The sequence below is a fragment of the Gadus macrocephalus genome, chromosome 1 (assembly GCF_031168955.1).
Source record: "Gadus macrocephalus chromosome 1, ASM3116895v1".
NCBI classification, from domain to species: domain Eukaryota; kingdom Metazoa; phylum Chordata; class Actinopteri; order Gadiformes; family Gadidae; genus Gadus; species Gadus macrocephalus.
Genome location: NC_082382.1, coordinates 18,138,028 through 18,163,467, shown reverse-complemented (window position 1 = coordinate 18,163,467; position 25,440 = coordinate 18,138,028). Strand labels below are relative to the sequence as shown.

Here is a 25,440-nt window from a genome sequence, read left to right as displayed (position 1 = left end):
TTATTTGTCTACGTTCATAAGTAGTTTTTTTAACCGATCATTTTAATGAGGATATTTAGAGATGTATTTTTTTGAGATATGAATGTTGTAGGCTGGCAGAAGGCCCTGACCAGGCCCACTTATATGTGTTCCTCTGGCACGGATCGGGTCCACGTGCGCACTCAACCACACATCATGCCTGCAATTGCGAACTTAACACAAAAAACAATCATTAATTTCTAAAATTGTTATGATTCATAATGAACACTATATGTAATACAGGTCATAATTATAGCTATAGCTATTAATAGCTAGTTTCGATTTGTGCATCAATCTCAGTGTTTTACTACGCGTAAAAGTCAGGGGTGTTCATTATTATAAGAGTTGCTATTCTATCAATGATTCACTTTATTTTAGGGGATACAAACGATGTCCGACATTTTCTTTTCCTGATTTTGCCACTTCCAGCAGCAATTAATCAGACAGCTTCAGAGAAGAAACAGATGTAGCCTCACTACTCTTAGTTAGTGTTTGGCACAAAGCGAATGTGGTTGGGTTAGGTGTTGGATAACATCTGAGGAGTATCGACGCCAGGAGTAGGCTACATCACATTCAAAATCAGATCTTTATTGCTTCAACACCACTGCATATGATCAGATTCAGATTTCGACACACGAAAATGCAGAAACATCAGAAAAGGCCTAGCATTAATTAAATATTTACACATTTTAACGGAACATTTCAATGTTCATTAACTTGGTGTAGTTGGAAAACGTACTTTAGTATCACATTATGCTATATCAGAGCAGTGTGGTCTGACTGCAGATATGATCAAAATAAATTACATAAGGCACATTCAGTAGTAAAAAACAAAGGAATAGATTTAAGCCCTTAATAGCCTACAAAAGAAACAATGTGAATGTGGTGAAATCTGTAAGCAAACATAAATCATAAAACCACTCAAAAACTCAATCCAGGAAAGGTGAATATTGATGTGAAAAGTTAACATGGAAACCTCAACAAAAACACTACACACACTTAATGAGACACACATGCAAGCACAAACATTCAACCCCCACAAAATAAGGGTTGTCAATTTAACTTTTCCCAAATCAACCTGGCTACATGAGCTTCATATAGACAGAATTTAAATTACTATGGATTTTGGACGAGACATTCACAAAGAGAGGGCAGTTACCTACCCGGACCCTTTCTAGGTATTGTGGCCTTTCATATCAACACATGATACAATAAACAACAGTTAATATTTTAACTGTCCAACTGAACGGATGACCGTGCAAATGTTTAAAGAACATTCCCAGAAAAAGTTAACATTTTTAAAACGAATTCTTCATGTTCACTGGCTACCCACCTACACCAGTCCCAACAATTTTTCCATTACCATTACAACAATCAAGTAATTATGAAACCATTCACTGGTTTTGTTTTAATATAGGCCATGCACCACCGCCCCTTGGATATCAAAGTATTGATTCTGAACGTCCTCTGCCTCCATATTGACTGAAGCCCACTAGTAACACTCACTATCCCGATGGTGGCCAGCGTCCTTCACACGGATGGGTCGTCCTGCGGAAACCAATAGAATCACGTGAACACCGGCACGCCAACGCCCATTTTGATGCCACAAAATGGCCAATTGCTCTGCAGGCTTTGTTACTCCCGCCGCCCCCCCCTCCGAATTCCCCCAACAAGGGCCAGAGGAGAGCATATCAATCATCGCTGCTTTAAAGGATCCATGACCCACAGCTTGACCAGCAACCACCGATCTAAAATGTATTCCCAGAGATACAGCGTTGGCGGGGAGGCCATCTGCAGTACCTGGGGACCCACGAGCTAGGGTCTCCGGCTAAGCGGCAACCTCCTCATTAATGCTGGCGTCCTGGTGAGGGAGGGAGGGAGGGAGGGAGGGAGGGAGGGAGGGAGGGAGGGCGGAGGGTCAGTACAAGCCACTCATGCAAGGCAAAGCAACGTGGCCGGACTCCCACGCCGTTTACAGTTGTTATTGGAAGCAGAAGAAGAAGCATGCAGAGACATTGAAGAACGGGCCTTCTCCGACCGTGAGCTGGTTATGTGCGTGGGTAAGCATAGCAACAGATCTGTTCAGGGCAGTGGTTCCCAACCTTGTGGGTCGGGACTCGCCACAGGGTCGCCTGATAGATATATTTCATGTAGTAATAATAATTTCATTAGGCTATAAGAGATGTTATAAACGTCACGTATACAAACAGTGTGATGCAATGCCATGGTACGTTCACAGTGACAATGCTACCTCGTTTGAAATTTAAACAGCCTAAAAACTTGGTCAAAGCGCAAAAAAAAAAAGGTTGAGAACCACAGGTTTGGGGGAAGAAGGAGAGAAGCAAAGCTGTGTGTTGTGTCAGTTTAATCAGGAGTGAATAGAAAACACCAGCCAAACAAGGACAAGAAAATAGCACAGAAAAAACATTGCAGATGAAGGGTAGCAGATAGTCCTTTCAAAAACATTTAAGATTGTTCCCCCAAATTATGTGTTTTACACAGACATTTAGAGGAAATGCATGACTTTACATTGACAAAAAAATAAGTATTTGTTTAATTTGTTTTCTTTGTGTCACCATCAACAGACAAAAAGGTATTTTCAATTCAAGCTGCTCGCTAAAAGAAATTTATGAAATAAATAGAAAGAAATAGCACACAAATATTGGACAAACTGCTTTACAATTGAAGGCACCAGGAAATGTTTAAATAAAACTTAAACTTGGCCCGCCTAGTTCTAGGAAAGGGTTATTTAGGTATGCATTAGTTTGAAATGCATCAAGAAAAACGCTACATATACATTAAAGTTTGATTCATTTTGATCAGCTGTGTCAACACAAATTCGAGGGAAAAATGGTTTCCACTGTATGCAAATCTTACACGAAGGACGGTCAACTCCTGGTACTTTCAATGCAAACTAAGAAATATGTTCGCAGAGACGAATACACATCTTAAAAGATAGTGGTTTCAGTGATCTCTTACTGTAGCCTCTTTTGCACACAGAATCCCTCCATCCTCTCGACTGAGGGGGGGGACGAGAAAATGACGAGGGTGGGGGCAGTGGAGTTGCGCCAAACTCGAAACCAACCAAACAAAACAGCAGGGGAACGTCCACAGATGGGGAGAACCCGATAGCAGGAGAGAGCCCACACCGTGATCAAGGGGAAAACAGGAGCACCAGCAGGACTGGTAGAGGGGGGAAATAGAAAAGTCTTGGCCACCACAAGCAGGACATAGGAGGCGATCGAGCGGCCGGCAGGGCTTCCCCAGCAGAGGGCGCTGTGTGGCTGTGTGTTTGCGGGCCTATACCTTGCTCCGGAACAGGGGCTTGGCGCCCGGGCCGCAGTACTCGTTGTAGATGAGCTTGAAGAGGAAGAGGTGGAAGAGGGTGATGAGCGACGCCACGCTGAACCAGAAGAGGAAGGGCAGCCCCGGGTAGCGGTTGGCCATGTGCTCCTCGTGGGCCAGGATGGCCTTGAGGTGCAGCGTCTGCCGCAGGTCCTGCAGGTGCCGGAGGTCCGTGGAGATGTAGAGCAGCGGCGTGATGGGCTGCGTCACCATCACGGGGAACACGTGCCCCTTGACCTCCGAGGTCAGCTCCACGGGCTCGTTCAGGCAGCCCGCCTCGCAGGCGTACAGCTTCACCGGCTTCTCCTGGGGCTTCACCGACACGTGCAGGAAGGGCTTGCCCACGGCGTCCAGCAGCACCGCCAGGTTGATCAGGTCCTGGTTGTAGTGGATGCCCCGCAGCGCGTAGCTGTTGTGCAGCACGTCGGGGTCCGCCTGGAACTGCAGGTGGTTCTCGGTGAACTGCAGGCCGCCGAAGCTCAGCACCATGCCCTGCATGACGCCGTGGGCGCCCGCCGCCACCAGCACCTTGCAGCCGCGCTTCTGCAGCGTGAGGGTCCACAGCGTGGCCAGCTGCAGGATCTGCGCCGCGCTGCCCAGGTGCTCGGGCCACAGGTTCTCGGCGTGCATGGTGGCGTGCCCGCTGAAGCAGTGGTCGGCGTAGTTGAGGCTGGACTCCAGGGCGGCGCGCTCCTCCTCCGGCAGACGCCGGTCCAGCAGGGGCGCGGCCGTGCTGGAGAGGATGTAGAAGAGGGTGGTGTTGACCGTTCGGCTCGAGGGGGTGTGGGCGTCCGTGATCTTCCTCATCTCCACCCCTGGAGGAGGAACAGAGGGGATATGGTTATGTCAACATCGGACCAGGAGGCCTGTTGAGCCTTTAGCAAAGAAACAAGAGCGCAGTTTGCACCACCGTATTACCAGGCAATGGTCGAGTTCAATTGAGACTAGACAAATGGGATTTCTGAAAATCATTATAATAGAAAATAGAATCGCTTTATTTCTATACAATGGATTCCCTCACAGCTCAAATCCACACAAAGCAATAATTACCACAATATTTCCACAGTTTATGGTGATAAAAACAACATAATATCTATTATGTTTATGTTTATCTTTTTATTATGTTTATTATGATATTGTCGGAGAGTGGTTTCCCTACTGACCGGAGATGAAGAGCTCCAGCCAGGCCTGCCGGTGGTCCAGGACCAGCTTGTCCACGTCGGCCCGGAGCAGCTCCGCCAGCTCCTTCCGGGCCCCGTCCCGCAGCCGGCCGAAGGTCTCCTCCGCCTTGGACGCCTCCACAGGCTCCGAGGTCCACACCACCGACAGCACGCTCTCCCGGGCGTCCGACTTCGCCGCCACCTGGATGCGGCCGGACAGGTTTGTGGTCGCCACGACGACCAGCACCACCTGGTTCTTCTGGACCGGCACGCGTCCCGACGAGATGATCACCTCCTTGTCCTCCATCTTCTCCACGGAGGAGGAGAACCGGCTGCCGAAGGGGGGCGGCTCCACCGCCACCTCCAGCGTGGCACTACGCTCAGACGGGTTGCTGACGTGGATGCGCTGCAGGTAGACGTTGGGCCGGCTGCGGTGGGCGATGAACTCCTCCCGGACGGTGAGGCAGTCCCGGGCCAACTGCGAGGTGGCGGGCAGGAGGCAGCGAACCGAGAGGACCGAGCCCTTCCGGAACCATAGCATGGTGGCCCGCGCCTCTGCCCGCTTCCCCGGCAGGCTGACGGCTACCACCGGGGAGTACTCCGTCTGGTGGACAGGAGCCGAGCCAGGCAGGGGGGAAGAGGCCACCCACAGTTTGTTAGAGTCAATGTCGACCAGAATGTGGCCGTTACCTGATACGAAGGGTGTGTCCACACTCTCCTGAGCGGTGCTGTAGATCCCCTCTCCTCGCTCGACCAGCGACTTCCACCTGTGGATCTCGTTCTGTAGGCACTGGCCCGCCACTCCGCCGGACTTAACCGAACTACTGAAAAACCTCAAGCCGCGGTCTTCGCCCAGGTACCAGTAGAAGATCAGAAACAGCAAAAGTCCTATGAGGAGTCGTCTTGCCCAGCTGCTCGACAGCAAGCCCGGCAGACCCTTTAACCTTTGCTGGAGCCACATTGTGCGTTAGAAGGTTTGACTCCTCGGAACTTCCTCACTTTGCAATCGGTTTGCAAATACCGTCCTTACAATACGTTGCGCCTACACTTCTACACCGACTATGCAAATCGCTAACGAAGCTTTGATATCAAACGTGAACCATGCTAACCGTGATAGGCTGCCACCTGCGGTAATAATGAGCACGTAGTCATGGTCTAATGCAAGCTGTGCATTCAGCAAACCTGTCAGACAGGCTTTGTTATGTAAAGGTTAGCTTACGTTAGCTGGCAAAGTGAAGTAGCTCCCGATTAAACTTGCGACTTTTTTCTTACATCGTGACTTCCTTAACTCGCTGTCAATGTCGATCCCATTCATGAACAGGTCACCCTATGCTCGAACCTCCACGAATATACATGTTTCGTTGCTGAAATATAGTTTTTTTTCTTCCCGGGACATGAACTGTTTGCAAACATCCAATATTTCGTCGACACTTCTGGTTAGACTGCCGTAAAGGGGGTTGGGGTCGACATGGCAACGACCGTAAATGCCGTAAAATACTTTTACGGCAGCGTTATGTATCTTGCTCATGTGCTTTATATAGACCTTCTTTAATAGGTCCATGATATAGACGCACGGTCACGCTGTGGTACATGTCATCCTGTACAGTTTATGAAGGTCGAATGATTTTGTTTAATAGCTCTAGTTATTAGGGCAGACCTTTATAAAAACAGAGTCATATTTATCGAATCACCAAACGTTCTCTTGAATCGGGGTTATTTTATTAACCGTCATTAGCGGTCATTATTAAAATAATTTCACTGTTCCCTGTACAAGTTTCACATTTGGTGTGTGTGTGTGTGTGTGTGTGTGTGTGTGTGTGTGTGTGTGTGTGTGTGTGTGTGTGTGTGTGTGTGTGTGTGTGTGTGTGTGTGTGTGTGTGTGTGTGTGTGCGTGCGCTTGCGCTTGCGCGAGAGAGGGAGCGAGACACTCTTCTTGCCGTACGTGACCTTTAATAGGTCCATGTACGAGAGAGAGAGAGAGAGAGAGAGAGAGAGAGAGAGAGAGAGAGAGAGAGAGAGAGAGAGAGAGAGAGAGAGAGAGAGAGAGAGAGAGAGAGAGAGAGAGAGAGAGAGAGAGAGAGAGAGAGAGAGAGAGAGAGAGAGAGAGAGAGAGAGAGAGAGAGAGAGAGAGAGAGAGAGAGAGAGAGGGGGAGAGAGAGAAGGGGGAGCGACGAGAGAAGGGGGAGCGAGAGGAAACGGGGCTGGGTCTGTGGGACGGGGGGAACATTGGTTCAACACGCAACTTCTGAGTCGTACACATCTCTTCTCCCCACAGACGCGGACACTACTGTCTACAACAGGCTAATATCCATTACACCAACTAGTGGGACAATATCGGTCTCGATTACAATGAAAATAGTATTCCTCTTGGCGTTTAGTGCATTTTTCAGCTTTGCCCAATTGCCTCTGACAAGCTCCGAAGAGCAGAAAACTCCAGAAGGTATGCGTAACATATCTTGTACTACAGATGTCATATAACTAGATGCATTTTTTTTGTACCGCTGTATTAGACGTGTGCGGACTTGTGCTTAATTCAGTAGTAGATAGAGTAGAGTTAGGTTCTGTCGGGAAGGTTCACTGTCCAGTCGAGAAGGTTCCTCCGAGTCCGAACACGCCGCTGACGTGGACGGTATTGCCTGTCCCAATGCTGTATTCAACAAGTTGGTGGATAGCGGTGGTCGGATGATATCACAGCCGTAATAACTTAAACGGAGAATTATGCAAAAGCAAGTCGGCTTCGGAGAACTGATACTGTTCGCATGAAATCGGATTAAATGTATTATGCAGCCTACCCATGTAAACTATTTCATGAAGTGATTTGGCAGTAGCAATTTTGTCCAGGCATTCATGCTCCTCGTTTAGTTCACCATTCTCAAACCATGACTTTGACTACGTTGAATCCAAATAAAATTGAACTTAGTCAGTTCAAATGTGCTCATATGGTTGACTTTCAATTAATAATTATTTCGAACCAACGTTTGTGTTTATACCCTTTAAATAATGATAGTCGTTTAGAGTTAGCTGCCTTATTTATGTTCTTACCATATTCAAAACAACTTCAAACGAAATGCATTGTCTATTCGTCCACACAATTTAACAGCTATTACTTATTGACCTATTGCACGTTGATGAGTCTCTGATAGGGGAAGAAAAGATTATCCTAATTCAGCACAAAACCGTTGTCTTTCTTTCCCTTTACTATCTCACACACTGCTCGTCTTCCTACAGACCTCCTAGTATTGACAGTTGCCACCGCAGAGACAGATGGCTTCAGCCGTTTCCTGAGGTCTGCAAAGCTCTTCAACTACACTGTCAAGGTAGGGGCAAATACCTGCAAGTAGATTGACGTTGATCTGAAAGCTTAATTCCTCCTCTAATCGCTCTGGCCACAGGGCAAAATAAAAAGTCTGATGATAAACCACTGATGAAAATCTGCTAGTCCTTCAGGCCAAGGTTTAAAGTCAACCTGAAGAAAAGTGGTGGTGTTAAGTTGTCTTCTGTGCTCCATGGGGATAAAAGGTGCTGGGGCGCGGGGAGAAATGGCAAGGGGGGGACTACATGGCCCCCGGAGGAGGCCAGAGGATACGCCTCCTCAAGACGGCTCTGGAGGAGATGAAGGAGGAGCAGGAGAAGACCATCCTATTCATAGACAGGTAGGTCACCTCGTTTTCCTGGTGCTGCAGGATGGATCATTATATGGTTATTTAGCCGCAGAGAAACCTTTTAGATACACGTCATTAATATGCAGGTAGGAGTGGGACACCTTCTAAATGAAGCTGCAGTCATTGGTGTTTGAACCCAGCACATTTTGGCCGGGAGTCAAACTCTAACCACTATACTGTCCTTCTCATCCAGTGGAAGCAGTGGAAAATACTATTTACACACTACAAAATAGATGCCTCTCTCCCAAAAGACACTGAGCATGAACAAAGACGTTACTGACACTGAACGCAGAGCTAGTAGGGGTTAGAGCATGTTGCTTAAGAATGCTTACGGGAAGTCTGTAGACATTTGTGTTCAAACCCGGGACTAGTCGACTCGAGGTCATCCCCCCTAGCCACTAGACTAGACTATCCTGCCCACCTGCTTGTTTCTCTGTCGCTACTGATTCATGCTTATTATGATCAGGGAATAGATAACTGAAAAACGTCTCTCCCTTTTACTGCCATTGCCTATGAGTGAAGCCAGCCAGTGCTGGCTAAACACTCCACTCATTAACTGTGGCTCCTCATAATATGCAGCCACCTTCTCTCCTCTCATATTGTGATTGGCTTGCCACGGCCGAGCCCTGCAGTGGCTCTGTGCAGTGTCCCGTAGTCATCGCTGCTCCTCGTTTCCCCTCAGCTATGATGTGGTGTTTGCCTCTGGGCCCAAGGAGCTGCTGAAGAAGTTCCAGCAGAGCGGGCACAGGGTGGTCTTCTCCTCAGAGACCCTCATCTGGCCCGACAGACACCTGGAGGACAAGTACCCGCATGTCCGCGAGGGAAACCGCTTCCTGGGGGCGGGAGGTAGGTCCACTGGTGGGGGTGGGGACGGAGGTGGTGGTGGTGGAGGTGGTGGTGGTGGTGGCGTTCGGAGGTAGGTCCACTGGTGGGGATGGGGACGGAGGTGGTGGTGGTGGGGTTCGGAGGTAGGTCCACTGGTGGGGATGGGGACGGAGGTGGTGGTGGTGGGGTTCGGAGGTAGGTCCACTGGTGGGGATGGGGACGGAGGTGGTGGTGGTGGGGTTCGGAGGTAGGTCCACTGGTGGGGGTTGAAGTGGTGCCGGTGATGGGGTTGATGATGGTTTGGTTGGGGATGGTGGTGGTGGGGTCGGTAGGTAGGTCCGTTGGTGGTGGTGGTGGTGGTGGTGGTGGTGGTGGTGGTGGTGGTGGTCATATAGAAATATACTGGGACATTACAAGAATCTGAACCAGAATAGCATCAAGTATTTGTGTTACACCAATGATTGTGCTTTATCTTATGCTTGATGTTCAGTGCACGTTATAAATGTGCTGTACATTGTCTTTTAATGCACCAACCCCTTTGTTGGTCAGTGTGTGTTTGTCAGTAGGTTTACCTTTCAGTTTGTTTTGGTCAATGTGTTTGTGTGTGTCAGTGTTTGTAAGCATAGAGGGATAAAAATAATGTGGAATTTTTAATGATATGCTGCATGTTCCCTTGAAGGAGTTTATAGTGTATTTTTATAGGCTGAAAATAGCAGGCTTTCTGCTGTGCAGGAAGACGGCACTGAAGGCACAGAGACCTGCTTTTCATTACCTGACAGGGTCCAGCTTAATAAATATCAGATTGTTTTAGTTTTTCTTATTACATAATAAGCGGATGACGATGAGGATGATGAGTAATCTGTTAATGTGGTTTGAATAAGGTTATCTCTGTTCACACCGTCACTATGTCATGTGCATGTCCAGATCAAGAAAAAAAAAGAAAGAAAGGTTTTTGAACATACATTGTGTTCAGTAATTCCCATTAAAGATGGCCAGTGTAACCTCTGGTTTGGCTACTGTTATCTGTCCAAGGTAGAGGAATGTGTTGCCATGGTAGCTTGTTCAACTATTTGATATCGGCTGCTGCCGATTTTGTCTGTGACTTTACAAAGCAGCATTACAATGTCTCTTGTCCCTTCTCTGTCCTCAGGCTTCATTGGCTACCTCCCTAATGTCAAGACGATGGTCGCTGATTGGACAGGAGAAGACCACGACAGTGACCAGTTGTTCTTCACTAACATCTATATCAACCCAGAAAAAAGGGTATGCATACTTATTAGACTTATTAATATGGTTATAACCAACTGTATAAATATTAAAAACTGTTTTTGTGATTTGTCCATGTGTAAGTATCTCACAACATTGTTTTACCTTCCCCATTTCAGAAATCCATAAATATCACACTGGACAGCAGATGCAGATTGTTCCAAAACCTCAATGGAGCCCTTGGTAAGTGCCTTTACACACAGAAGCCAGAAACACACGTTATCACACGCAAAAAGATCTGCTTTGACTGTTATTTTCCACTTACAATAGAACTTGGCTGCATCGCTAATGAATGCAAAACACTATTTACTAACAGTGTTGCAACCTCATCTAAAATATATTGACCGGAACACTTACTGCTTACAACTATGAGCATCAATAGCATCTGACTGCAGTTTAAAAAGCTCAAGGCAAGACATTCGCTTTCAGAATCACAGCTAACATATTTACATAGAGGTTAACATTTGCAGCTGACATATTTACTTAGTCTTAAGCAATTAAAGCTAACGTGTGAGAAACAAATAAAGTTTGTTACAATGTAATTAATACTAGCCCGAAGCCACCTTGCTGTAATTGTTCTGCTGAGATAGGCTACTTTCCCTGGCTGGGTAAACCCATGTTGTTATCTATTATTTATTACCCAGGTGGTAGGGAACAGTTAATAGCTGTTGTGTAGAGATGAAGGGATACTCCCCCCCCCCCTGCCACTTCCTTCAAAGGATTGCCATTGGTTGGTTGCCCCCAAGCCGAGATATGGAGGCAAACATTGCAGGATCATATTTTGAAAAAAGAAAAAGTGTGAAGAACACAGGGGTGATTGTCATTTTTAATGAGCACTGCAAGTTTAGACATGATCATCCTCCGAGAGCCCTTTCGCTCCGTCTCTCTCTTTGCATCTTGTCTTACTCCCCTTCACTCTGTTTGTTTTACTGCTTCCCCCCCCTTGCAGTCCTGTGCCGCCTTGGTCAGGAATGTATAGTTTGCAAGAGAAAGAGAGTGAGAGAGAGAGTGACCGAAGGATCTCTTTTATACAGAGATCCCGCAACATTTTACTGTACAGAAGACCCAGCCTTATGCCGGATTTGCTTTCTACTCAGAACCAAATAGAGCTGGCGTATTGCCCCCCCCCCCCCCCCCATTCCATGTTCGTACCTTTCACACAGAAGGCGAGGAGGAATAATGTTCCCGGCTTGAACAGACTGTAAAATAATCTAGGCAGTTACAAGGTAAAAGAGGGGGGGCTGGAGACTGAGAGACAAACTGAGAGAAGGAGGGAGAGAGAAGGAGGGAGAGAGAAGGAGGGAGCGAGAAGGAGGGAGAGAGAAAAGGAGGGAGCGAGTGGGACAGTTAGGGGGGGGGCACTGAGGTACAAGAAGAAAGAGGGGGACATAGAGCCAGAGAGACGTGCTGATAAGGAGGGAGAGAGGGAGAGGAGGGGGGAACAGAAAGAGGGAGACGGATATGTGCTTGAGGTCACGTAGCCCGATGAATGAACAAAAAAGGGGGAGGAGTTACGGGAGGACGGTGGGGAGGAAGCAGGAAGGCTGGCCAACTACCCATTTTCCATGCCTCCCCCAGATGTGCTTGAGAGAGCCCAGCTTTGCTGCAAAGAACAGCTGTATTGTGTGAGGGGGCGTCGCTTAAACCTAAAGGAACACTCTGCTGGAGACTTCTTTGGACTTTAATACACAGGATTACCATGAGTTTCTTTGTCTTTAACATAGCTTGTCACTTTTAGTTTTCCAGTACTACATTACACCAGCATAGATGGTTTTAGGTATAAAAATGAAAAAAATTAGATGAAGTGAATAACGGCAGTTTTGAGTTTGATATTAACTTTATGTTTTGGATTATTAATTAATATAAAGTATGTGTGTATGTGTGTTTTTTTTGTGTATGTGTGTGTGCTCGTGTTTGTGTGTGCTTGCTGTTGCACGTGTTTGCGTGTGTGCTTGGCTGTCGCGTGCATGTGTATGTAGATGAGGTGGTGCTGAAGTTTGAGGACAGCCGGGTACGGGCCAGGAATGTGCTGTATGACACACTTCCGGTCATCGTCCATGGCAACGGCCCCACCAAGGTAGCCCGCAAAGAAAGACATTATAGTAGAGTTAGGAATTAACCAGTAGAAACGTATGAAATTGTATGAATACCACAATGACCTAAATAGTAAAAGGGATGGATTTGGTTAAAAACAAACTACTTTGACTGAACTAAACTAAACTTTAACTTTGGTCTAGAACTTTGTACCATTGTAAAGCTTAATGGTATTTACATGTTTTCAATGTATCTTATTAACAGCCATCGAAGAGCTTTGAATCTTTCATAGCAATTGAATCAGTCCTATTCCCATTCAAAAGTCTATTGGTTTTGATCCCAAAGGTTGGATAAAAGCATCTGCTAAACAGTGTCATTGTGTCCCCAGTTGCAGGTCAACTACCTTGGCAACTACATTCCCAAGGTGTGGACCTTTGAAACCGGCTGCACTGAATGTCACCAGAACCTCAGACCTCTCACTGGGATCCAGGTGAGCCGTCCGCCCCCCCTCCCTCTCTGAACCACGTGTGACGCGCACTCTCACTTTCTTAGCGAGTGCACAGCATGCTCAACAGCTGCCACCAGCCTCATTACCCACGTAACTACAGGTGAGGTCATACTTAATGAGCCCCTCTCTGAGGTCATAGCGTTGTAAATAGCCAGCCTGACCCACCCTAGATAGTGTCCTCAAATGAGAGCATCACTTAGTGACGCTCTCTGGAAAGATGCGCGGATGGAAAGTCTCCTGGATGTTTCTATCCGTGCTGTCCTTGTTCCGCTTGTGTTTGAACAGGACCGTGTTTATTACACGACCCATCGTCACGGCACCTTTCACGACTTTGCTTAGATGCCAGCTGCATCTTCTTGTATAGTAACTGTTCAACAACGAAATGGAAAATTAAACCAACACAGATTGAGGTTTATGAGATGTAAAGTGGACCTGCTTAAATGGCAGAACCTAAATGGCAACCACAAATTGATGTAGAACATTGCTTTGTTTGTCTCTGGTTGTGTTTGTTTCTCCAGGAGAGTGAATTTCCTCAGGTGACGATCGGGGTCTTCATTCAGCAGCCCACCCCCTTCCTCACCGTCTTTTTTGAACGCCTACTGAATCTTCAGTACCCCAAGAACAGACTGAAACTCTTCATATACAACCAGGTGAGGGTTGATTGCCTGAGTTAACTCCACTGAAGCGATGCTAATGCTTTATGACATTTACAAGATGTTTAGTAGCATAATGAGATCTTTGCTGACGTGGAAAATAATACGCTGTTCAAAGTTAGTATTTTGCTGTGCAGTGTGAGTGATCGAGGTACACTACACTAAACTACTCTTCACTACATTACTCCTCACTACACTACACTACATTACACTAGACTCCACCTCACTGCACTACTCTGCACTCCACCTCACTACACGACACTACACTACACTACACCTCACTACACCTCTCTACACCTCACTACACCACACTTGACTACACAATGCTACACTACACTGCACTACACTGTACACTACACTACACAAAAAGTATTGCATATCAAATCAAACTTGAGATAGCCATCAGTGTGATACCATCGGTCCCCCCTATCCTCCGCCATCATCCTTCTCGTTCGTATGACACTGGGTGTGATGGCATTGCACTGCATGGTTGGATGATCGCAACAGTGGCTCGGGTGGGAATCAACCACACCAGGAATGGGACCACTTCCCTTCTTGATCAAACGTGTGCTAGCTTGCGCTGTTTACATTCACCGTGGGCCAGGAATGTGCCAGCTAATAGCGAAGCTACTCGGGGCCTGGGATTTACACTACACTGATGATAGTGAGTAGCCGCTAAGTTCAGGATATTTTCTGCAAAATGGTGAACTAAAATGAGAAATTATTCATAATAAAGTGACTTGGGTTACGTGGAGAAAGGCTGGCCAGTCAATGAGCATCCATACAGCTTGTCGGTTATCTAAAAACAAACCTACTGTTCCCAGATGCTGTTGTGTTGTAGTGGTAGTGTAATTATCCCTAATGAAGGTATCCTTACCGGGTGTATACAACTCAAATATAAACCGGTCACTGGGGACAGCCTGGCTGGTGGTTAGTCTGTGGGTGTGGGTGTAGCTGGTATAGCTGACCTGGGTTAGAGGGGGCAGGTTAGGCAGACAGCTGGGGGGGGGGGGGGGGGGGGTTAAAGGGACAGCCTGGTGCCAAGCAGCAGACAGGCCCAGAGGAATGCAGGGTCACAGACCGTTTTATTCTTAGGACCTATTTTAGGCTAGCTTCAGGATACCTGGTTGAGTGGGGCATACAAAGTCTTTATAAAGTTTATATTGATGCATTAAAACCTTATTTCGAAATCCAAAAATGGAAAGTGGCGGAGTTAGGCGTTGTTTCCTGTTTCAATACGGAATTGGAGAGAGGAGATTTTAGGGGAATTGACCAATTAGGCAATTTCAGATCCCTGTTATTGGTCAAAATAAATATGAAACGAAAGAAAGTGAAACGCTGCTTTCAACCTGTTTTGGACTTGTCTGCATTTATACTAAAGTCGTATTTGTGACGTATTTGAGACCCAATAGACAGCCCTCAGTATGTGATCTCACAGAGAACTATGGAGACTATGGAACTGTTGGTCAAGCAAGCTGAGATAATTATTCACAAGGGTTGAGGATATTATACATAACCCAGCCAAGTAAGCTATTTAATTTGGGCATTTGTGTAAGCCATTTAGTTTTGCACATCGAGACCACAATCCCTTCACAGGTCCTACCATATGCACATGTGATAGTATTAAGTCACTGAGGTCACGCAGATGTTTCTGAGACCCTTAATACACACAGCAGCAAGACCTTTCGAGATGAGGTCAAACTGTGAGTTGACGGGTTAAAGGGCAGAGCTGGGTTTTTATGCATTAAAAAACACAGCTCTGTGGTACAACACTTGGTAAAGCACATCACACACAGCACTTCTCAGAGCTTAGAGCCTGGTTTGTTTTAATGGTCTACATTTTGCCCACACAGCAGTTCCTACTTCCTCTAGCTTTTCATCGTAAATTTAGAATTTGCTAAGGTTCATAAAATAAATCATAAAATCAATCGTTAAATTAATTTTAATTTAGGGCATTCAACAGACGCTCTTATCCAAAGACACACATTCACCCACCAACGGTGGGTTCAACCATGCAAGGCAGCAGGTTATTAATATACATTTAAATTATACTATCATCGTTTTAGCAGAGGATTTCATCCAAAGACACGCACAGTGCATTCACATGCATGTCATGAAGCCTTTAGCAGGATGACCTCACCCTATTCCTGGTAGAGGGATAGGGCATCTTGCCGGAGTCCTCCTACAGGTTGGACTGCTTAACAAAGGCTAACATAACAGGCATGATAACAAACATGACCTCTTCCTCCCCCAGGAGAGCCACCACAAGAAGCAGGTGGACTCCTTCCTGGAGAGCCATGGCGGTCTGTACCAGGACGTCAAGGTGGTGGGCCCAGAGGGAGCCGACACAGACAGCATCTCCTCACGCAACCTTGGCCTGTGAGTGGGGTTTATATATTTTTTATCATTTCTGGCCGTTTCGTGCCTTTGGATGGCACAGTGGAGACAGACAGCAGAGTGGGGCTGAAGAAGACAGGATACGACATGTAGCAAAGGACTGAAGGTAGGAATCAAACTTGTGGTTATGTGGTAGGCGCACTTGTGGGAAGAGCCACTGAAGCCTCCTATCCTCCAGGCTTCTTTTAAAGTCAGGGCGGACTTCGGCAGGACACACTAATGACCGGTCTTGACGATCAGTCTTGGGTCTGTCCACACTAGGCGCCTGGGGCCATGCAGTGGTCCACACATGAAGACTGTACTCTCAGGTTCTCCGTGAAAAGTCGCCAAATATAATGTATATTTGTTTAGCTTGGAATGCACTGCAAAGATGTCAGGTATATTCTTCAAAAGTCAAAGTAAAAACAGATAAATAGTATAAACTACAAATGGAATTTGGATTTATCGACGCGTCTATCCCCTCAATGACTTGTTGCTATTTTTTCAGTTGTACAGCCGTTTAATCTATTTAAAATTACAAGGAAGAAAATCATGGGTTTATGTCTGATTGTCAACATTTAAATCCACATATCTGAGTCATCAGCTCCAAGGAACGGGGCATTTGTTTCTTTCAAATGGCGGTTGACACCGTATCGCCCATTTTAGTCTCAATCCCCCCCTCATTATGCGAGCCCGATAAAATCAAACCCGTTTGAAAACAACATTGCCCTTCCAACTCTACTGGGGCGCAGCCCCCCCACACTACCCAGCATTAAGATGACGCCAGCCCCCTCTCCCCTAATAATAACACCCTGTGCATTACCATTACCTACTATACTGAAGTGTGGTCAAGTGGTAAGGGCTGCTCTGGTGCTGTTGCTTTGGTCTGAGATCACAACTCCCCACTCTTTTGAATAATGCAGATGTAAATGAACCCTGATCACCCTAAATATACACTCATGCTAGTCTGAGTTACACACTGGGTGTGTAAGTGGATGACTTGGCCCGGTTTAGTTTTAAGGCTCAAGGGACATCTGAGTGCCTCTTGCAATTAAGCTGATGTCTGATTGAATGTATGCCAAATCAATGTGGCTTGAAAGGGTTTTTCGTGACTCGTCTGTATTCTGTCCTTATTTCAGAGATTTGTGTCGACAAGACAAACAGTGTAAATATTTCTTCAGCGTGGACAGCGAGGTGGTCCTGAAGAACAAGGACACGCTCAAAATACTCATCGAGCGAAACCTGTGAGTATATACCAACATATATATATATATATATGTATATATATATATATATCCCCATGGCATGAAAATTTCACTTTATGAGAGGGCCAATGAGACAATAAGCTACGACCGTGAGAGCGCCATGTGTTTGTGTGTGTGTGTGTGTGTGTGTGTGAATACACACAAACACGTGTGTGTGTGTGTACGCACCCGAAGTGTTCTAGAATATTTACAGAACATGGCCAAAAGCTGTGTGCGCCTCACCATTGCGATACATCCACTGAAACACGAGCGTTCAATTCTGCACAAAGGCTATCGCCTTCATGTATCGCATAAGGGGCCCATTAGCCACTATATAAAAGCATCCATAAAGTAGCATGCCATGGGACCTTTAACATCTTTCAATCATATTTCTTAATTTTGTTCTGAAGGAAGGTATTTGTGTCAAATGCAAGTTTGAGTAAATTGTTCTTACTGGAACTAATAAAAAAAATAAAATCTATTATGTATATATTTATACAGCATTCCACAAGAAATCAGGACTAAATTGTAAGGGTCCTTTAGCACTGAATACAATTTTATCCCACACAAATGTTTAACACAATTAGCAAGAATTTAAATATGTTATTTTTAATTTACTAATATATAAATTTTTTACTTACTTCAGATACTAACTTGAAATGGCATTTCATTTTTCCCATTGGGAACATGGAAGAGGAAGTATTGAGGTGATGCCACCGACCCTCCATGCTGCTGCTTCCTGTCCCTGAGCTCTGCTGGCTGTTGTCTCTCCCCAGGCCCATCGTGGCTCCCATGATCACTAGGCCCGGGCGGCTGTGGAGCAACTTCTGGGGCGCGCTCAGCGCTGACGGCTTCTACGCCCGCTCCGAGGACTACGTCGACATCGTCCAGGGACGCCGGGTGTAGGTTCATCCTTTTGACATCCTAGCTGAGGGAACTGTGTATATTTGTGTTATCCCGAAGGTATACAGCGTTTTACTGTACTGTGTAAAGACTGCGTGTTTACTAAGTAAAGTAAACAGGTAAGCTAAATGTACCGGTCGCCGTGAAGCACCGTTTGTGAAGTGCGAGGACAGTCCCCTTAAGTTATGGCCCGAGCAGTCATGGTCACGGTTTGGCCCAAACATTGGTGAGGATAAACGCAGTTCGTGCACTCTGTTTGCAACGCTTAAAGGTGTCATATTATACCACCTGGTGTGTGAGTGTGATTAGCCGTTACAAGCCCTTTTGAAAATCAACCTTTTCTGACATATCAAGTGGGCCTTTCCACCTAGACGTATGACGGATAGATGAGCAACGTTTGCTACAGTCCACTGGGTAGGCTGGTAGACTGATCCTTCCACACATCTAGGTGGACACGCCTACTTGTGGTGTCAGAAGAGGCTTTATAATAGCTAATTACACACACACACCTGGTGGTATTATATGTAGCCCTTAAGATCTCAGAGGTGAACGGCATGCAAAAAATTACCTTACGAGACGTGATGTCGTCAGTTTTGTTCGGCGCTGGCTCGCACAGTTCACGCAATGCGACTATACATGTTGTTTAAGTTGTGTATCGTTCGCGTATGGTGAATATTCAGTGTAACCAGGTCACCTGTACTGTGAACATGTGCAGCGCTGCAGTGTGTGTGTGTGTGTGTGTGTGTGTGTGTGTGGGTGCGTGGTGTAAGCCCGGTGTAAACACTGTGCTATGGCTGTAGGGGGGTGTGGAACGTGCCCTACATCTCCAGCGTGTACCTGGTGAAGGGGGACGTGCTTCGCTCCGGTATCCCTGACTACGACCTCTTCAGCTCCGACACGCAGGATGCGGACATGGCCTTCTGCACCAGTGTTCGCAGCAAGGTTGGACAGCAATCCCTTCCGTCCTCGGGTGGTTAATTGGACTTTAATACACCTGATTTTTGAAGTCATATTCAAGTTGTATTGTCCAATGTGCAGCATACTACAGCAGGCAAAGGCAGGAACAGGGGGGTCCAGTTATACAATAGACTACATAATAATAATTGTATGAAAATGTGCAGGTACAGACATATTAGACATATTATTCAACAAAATATTCCATTGCTAATTCCAAAAATATGCATGCTATAACATATCATATGTTAGCGGAATCATTTATGCATTTAAAATCGTAACATTTTGAATTAACTGAATATTCGCCCATTCAACTTTACTAACCCTTGCATCTGATGTGTCGTCCTCCGCTGAATCTCAGGGGGTGTTCCTGTACGTTACCAACATGCACACGTTTGGGCGCATCCTGTCTGTGGAAAACTACCAGACGAAGCACCTCCACAATGACCTCTGGCAGATCTTCGAGAACCCTGTGGTAAGAATCATCTCATTATCTCAAAGATTACCTCCTCTCTGTGTGTACTTGTCTGTACTTGTTTGTGTCTTTTTACACGAATCTCACATACGTGTAAACGTATGTGAGATTCCATACGTTGAAATGAGCTAATTGAACCTTCATTTCCTCAGGACTTCGAAGAGCGCTACATCCATCCAAATTACTCCCTCATCATGAAAAACAAGCTGATTGAAACGGTGAGTCACTTTGAATTAAGACTAACTCCAAATAAGGGTTACTGAAATATTAACACTTTGCTTGCATTGTTCAGTCATTCGTCTCGTGCAGCGGTTGCCAGCCTTTGACTTAAGGTGTACCATTAAATTGTAATTTAGACCTTTATCGCACCAACTCATGTGCAAATAGTAAAAATTAGATAATTACACATGCAGTGGTTGAGCAAAGAGTGCCAGCGTCCCCTTCATACACAAGTATGACTGCAAACTGCAAGGCTGCGTCTACTTCCCACTGTGTTTATACAGCAAACACAAATGAACAAAAAACATATGATGGAATGCACAAAGGGACACTATTTTTGAAGTAATAGCAAACCATAATTGTGTATTTACTGAGATATATTTATGATATGTTCATTCATTATTTATATTTTGTCTTTTGTCTATTTGTTGGATTCCCAGTGAAAGTTCTTCTCAATAATGACATTAATGTATTCAAAACAAAATGCACTGCTATCATGTTGGATACAAATCTGTGAAATTACTAAATGTTAGATGTTGCCAAATAATCTCAAGCTTCTCAAAATGACAGTTGGGCAAACATGACCTGTTGTGCAGCTGCATAACCAATATTGAAGGTTTTGATGAAGGTGTTTTATGTGTGTTTCTTCCAGCCCTGCCCTGATGTGTACTGGTTCCCCATGTTCTCGGAGGTGGCCTGCGACCACTTTGTGCAGGAGATGGAACACTTTGGGCAGTGGTCTGGGGGTGGTGCCGTGGTACGTATTAATACACCTCCAGGAACAGACACCGGTCATCGGGTTCACCGTGGATACCAGACTAGTAGCAGTATTAGAAGGCTTTTTTTTTGTTAAGCCAGCGGGTTCATACCTTAAAACAAGGGGATGTAGTAGAGGTTATATCTATGCTGATGGGGACATTTTCAATCAGCCATATATGGTTGACAATTCTGAAACCCTCAGTGGAAAAGCTGGTAAAGACCCACAACTACAAAAAGAAGAAGAAGATAGGGAAAAAAAGAAAGGAAATATGACTATGACTATTACACATTGCCATAAATATCAGAGATATATTCATTTCCATAGCACCAAACTTACTCCTTATTTACTGGGGCTTTAAAGGGACCCTTTTGCTCTGAACACATGTCATTATGTGTAATCGGTAATTTGGTGTTTTGCTGTCAACTCGGTCCACTCTGTGACCGACCCACATAGCAGCTTCACATTTTATAGCAGCCACATGGGCACTGATTTATTCACAGTTTGCTACACATACCAAGAAGATTTATTTTGGTGAGAGCAACCCATACCTTTTCTAATGTGCATGGAATGCTTTTGTCCTAAAGAAGTGCAGCCGCTGAATGCATCGGTTTCAATCAGGGCCACAGAACCGATGATTTAACCCAAGATTGCTGGTTATATCAAAGCAGAAGCTCATTTTTAAAGTGACTCTTACTTTAATTTAAATTGATTGGAATGTTTTTTGACCATCATTTTTGTCCTTAATTTAGCCACTTAGCCACTAACTATTCTTAGTTTCTGCCTTGTTTTTGGGATTAGTTATGATATTTCCTTACATGTTTGCACGATTGGCAGTGTTAGGGTTATAGCTAAACCTGGACAGAGGGATCCCTGTTCTGTGATCATTGGGGGGGGGGGGGGGGGGTTGTTTAACACGGGGCTGTGAAGCATTTGAGGCTGTTACTGTGATAAAGGGCTATACATTTAAATTCACTTGACTTGATCAGCTGAATTCATCATTTTGAATTCACCCGTTTTTGGTCACGTAAGTTGTAACAAAGTAAAATACTAAGACAAAACACAATTATTCATGCTTGATCATTCATATTCAAAGAAAACTACAAACAGGTGAAAACTTACCCTGACAAAGTTCAGCATCTGAACCCATCTTTCGTCTGTCTGCATCTTACAGGATAAGAGAATCCAGGGGGGCTATGAGAACGTGCCCACCATCGACATCCACATGAACCAGGTGGGCTACGAGAAGGAGTGGCACAAGCTGCTGCTGGACTATGTGGCTCCCATCACAGAGAAGCTGTTCCCTGGGTACTACACCAAGGTAAGGATGAAGGCGCCATTTCTGATTTTGCAAGGACAATGGTTGCTTGTTTGTTTAGAATGTCGGAAAACTTTATTAATTGAAACACATGTTTTTCGTTTTTTGAATGATGCATTTAAATAACAAGATTTTTTATTAATTTAAAATCTAAATCTAAACCTAATCTCAATGATATTTTGGTTAAATTTAAATACATTTCTAACCCATTATGAAATGCCATATTCATACTTGTATGCCGTCATTCTGTTTTGTGTAGTCAGAAATGTCCACAGCCTACACCGACAGGTGACAGCACATCCCATACCGATTTTTTATATCTTCGCTAGTATTCCACAATATTCAAACAATAGTTTGAATGAGCAAACAATTGGGTTGCACTTTATTATCAGATTGCTCTGGAAGTTGCTCTGACAATGTTAATATTACTCTGGTCTATTGCTTTACATGAACATTTTTTGATAAATTGGATCTAAACTATTGACAGCAGAAAAGCAGTCAATCGATATTTGGATACACTCTATATATTATTCATTCCTAACTGGTGTATGATTGATGATATTATACCATATTACGTAGCCAGATGTGTTACTCTGTGCTGCTCCTCCTCCTCCTTCTCCTCATGTCTCCCCTCATCAGTGTGAGTCCAACCTGAACTTTGTGGTGAGGTACAAACCTGACGAGCAGCCCCTGCTGCGGCCTCACCACGACGCCTCCACTTTCACTATAAACGTAGCGCTCAACACCAAAGACGTTGACTACCAGGTAAAAGGTGGTTTCCGGCCCGTAGCGCTAGCCGGCCTCCACCTGACGGGACCTTTGTAGCCCAACAACCCGTAGTCCGTCCTGTCCCCTTTGTCCCCTTCTCTTCTTTCTTGTCTTCCCGGGGAGAGTGAATGCTGGCGTGAGGGGGCCCAGAAAGAGGTGGCGTTGAGGCTGACCTAAGAGGCGGAGACGCACACAGACAAACAAACAACACACCTCTCCCCGGCCCCTGAACGGTTCCTTCGATGCACTCGCATGACTGTGTTCTTCCCCTCCCCTGTATTTGTGTTTGTCTTTGCAGGCTGAATTTGACTTGGCTTTCGTAGTTAGATATAAGCCAGACGAGCAACCTTCTTTAAGGCCGCACCACGATGCCTCGACATTCACTGTAAATGTTGCACTCAATCAAGTGGGCCTTGATTACCAGGTGAGTGGTTGTGTGTGGGTGCAGGGATCCCCTGACAAACAGTTTGATCTTATAGGAGAACAATCGACCTGCGGTGCTGGTTTTGGTAGGATAAAGTAGCTACAGATTAAACACAAGGAAAAATAAAAAATCGTAAGATAAGGTGAGAGGACATTTATAACCTTTGGACTTTTCTAATGCATAACAGCATTCAAGAGTTCTACACACTACTTCTATTACTTTAAAGTTTGCTGCCATCTATTGATTAAAAATAGTTCCCACTGGTACACTCAATTGGCTAACCCCGATTCCTATTTCATTTTATGGCTAAAACATAATGAATATTGAGTTTTATATAATACCTAGAGTTTTAGTCAGTTCATAGTTTCAGCTTCTCCTCTTTAATGTAGATAAGGGTGTTTGTATCTTGAAGATGGAAGATGCTTAACATTTGTACAATATCTGTGTAAATAATAACAAGACAGTTGTATGACCGTGACACCATTATTAATGTGCAGAATAAATATAAATGAATAAATATAATGATACCACAAATATATGAAGTACAGAATATGCATAATAATAAAGCTATAAATATTTTATATCAAGGTAATTTTATATTAGATACTGAAGCAGTATGCAACGCATGGTGCTCAGATGGGATTCACAAATATTGAATAGCAAAATATAACTTAATAGCATGTTATGTGTCTTTGGTGACATCTCATATACATTCATTCAGTCAACTCTGTGTTTGTCATTCTAATCTGCATGTCAAAGACATTCCATTCCAGAGGTGTTTCATCTGGATGTGTCATTTCTGTCTCCATCTTGTAAAAATATCAATTGTAGCATTTTTATTATTACTTAAGAAATGTATTATATAAATGTAATTATCTACGATCATTGTCTCCATGCTACCGTTATCTTTGCTTGAATATATTATCAAAATTCTTGAACCAGAGTTATTTAGTAAATCAATGATATGAGATCTAGCTCTAAATATTTAAAGGAAATATAATTTATAATAGGGATCCTTTATCCAGCATTGTGTACTGAAACGTTATGTAAATTATAATATGAATTTTAACAACACAATTTCAAAAATTGTAACTGAAGCCATCACATTTTGTTTGATTTCTGTCTAATTCTGTGGAGTAAAATCTGCTATTGAACAGAAACGATGGCTACAGTATACCAAAGCCATATTTATGGTTCTGATTCCAACAGTATCGCCTGATCTAAACTTATTTTGTTTGTGTTTCCGTGTCATTCTGCTGCCGGCAGGGTGGAGGCTGTCGATTCATCCGCTACAACTGTTCAGTTGAGGCGCCCCGAAAAGGCTGGTCTCTCATGCACCCTGGCCGGCTCACCCACTACCATGAGGGGCTCCCCACTACCGGGGGTGTCCGATACATCGCCGTCTCCTTTATTGACCCCTGATCTGACCAGTTAGCAGAACACATGCGGTGCAACTCTGCAGAATTCTCCCTTTGGTGCTAATTCCCATGATGAAGTTTAGAAGTAGATACACAACAAGATACTGTATGATTAAATTAGACATACTTTGAAATGGTTACCTTAAGTTCAGTTCAGGTGTAAAGTTTGAAATGGTTACCTTTAAGTTCAAGTGTAAAGCATATAATATTTAAGTTTAGTAATTAGCTTAGAGGTAGCTTTGGTAATGGTCATGGTCTAGGGAGAAGCATCATGGGAGATCCCACAGGAGAACTCTGTATCGTTACACCCAGAAGATGTCAGTGGAGGCAAAGGTTACACCACTTTTGCCTTAAATTTGCTTTGAATTGTCCCCTCTAGTAGTGGCTGTGAATATGTATTTGTGAGCGACAAAAACTGCAGTTGTGCAGTTGGGATGAGCCCGGAGTATGTATATGTGTTTAGTATCGTAGAAATCCGGAAGTTTCCAAGACCAAAGTGTGCTGAGTGAGACCTCTGGCTGAATTTCTCTCAGGAAAAAGGCAGTTCAGCTTAATAATTTAATAATACAACCCCCTAATAATTATCCTGAAGCTTTGAGTTTGATAATAAGTTAACAGTGGCTTTCAGTATTATAGTCAATCATTTCTGTAATTCAGGGTCCTCATTTCAGCACATGTCCTACAAAGGTCCTGAGCGAGTTATTCTGTCATGGTATCTTTATTTATTTTTTATACGTGTGACGATATGCCAGATATCCGTGTTACAGTCATGTGCAATATCCAGGACCTTTCTGTAAATTTGAATGTGGAAATCAGGTGACCTATTTCTCCTTTTATCAAAGACTCAGACCTCCACTGAGTTGTCAAAAGTCCTTAAGCCTTTTTAAATTGTTCTGACTGTTCTTACATAAAGTCTACCCCCCCCCCCCCTCATGTCCTGAATTGTTAATAAAAATGTCACCTTATGAATGGTGCATTCTTATTAGCTTCTACATAAGCTTCTACAGGTGCATATGTCAGTAATGGTGAAAAGCAATAATTCCATTGTTGACACTCTGAATTGATAATAAAGAAGCTAATTGAGGATATCATGGTGAGTCTCATTCTTAATAT

At 44.6% G+C, this 25,440-nt stretch overlaps 2 protein-coding genes across 4 annotated transcripts; one reads left to right on the top strand and one right to left on the bottom strand.

Moving 5' to 3' along the window:
- Positions 1–585: 585 nt before the first annotated feature.
- On the bottom strand, positions 586–5,989 carry kiaa2013 (KIAA2013 ortholog). Of its 2 annotated transcripts, none has more exons than XM_060057206.1 (3): positions 4,527–5,989; positions 3,325–4,178; positions 586–1,879 (listed from the first exon to the last, which is right to left on the bottom strand). In XM_060057206.1, the coding sequence occupies exons 1-3, from the start codon at positions 5,482–5,484 to the stop codon at positions 1,847–1,849; spliced, it is 1,845 nt and encodes a 614-aa protein (XP_059913189.1). In that variant the 5' UTR covers positions 5,485–5,989; the 3' UTR covers positions 586–1,846. The 2 variants fall into 2 exon arrangements, with proteins under 2 accessions (XP_059913189.1, XP_059913198.1); XM_060057215.1 differs by having other exon boundaries at positions 586–1,566.
- Positions 5,990–6,724: 735 nt separating this feature from the next.
- Positions 6,725–25,413, top strand: plod1a (procollagen-lysine, 2-oxoglutarate 5-dioxygenase 1a). 2 transcript variants are annotated; one of them, XM_060057091.1, is made up of 19 exons: positions 6,725–6,963; positions 7,752–7,840; positions 8,043–8,176; positions 8,868–9,031; positions 10,161–10,273; positions 10,396–10,459; positions 12,256–12,353; positions 12,699–12,800; positions 13,337–13,468; positions 15,726–15,850; positions 16,987–17,091; positions 17,868–17,993; positions 18,795–18,936; positions 19,310–19,423; positions 19,576–19,641; positions 20,295–20,399; positions 21,574–21,720; positions 22,357–22,482; positions 24,176–25,413. In XM_060057091.1, the coding sequence occupies exons 1-19, from the start codon at positions 6,873–6,875 to the stop codon at positions 24,329–24,331; spliced, it is 2,199 nt and encodes a 732-aa protein (XP_059913074.1). In that variant the 5' UTR covers positions 6,725–6,872; the 3' UTR covers positions 24,332–25,413. The 2 variants fall into 2 exon arrangements, with proteins under 2 accessions (XP_059913074.1, XP_059913063.1); XM_060057080.1 differs by lacking the exon at positions 22,357–22,482 and adding an exon at positions 22,784–22,909 and having other exon boundaries at positions 6,727–6,963.
- Positions 25,414–25,440: the final 27 nt, after the last annotated feature.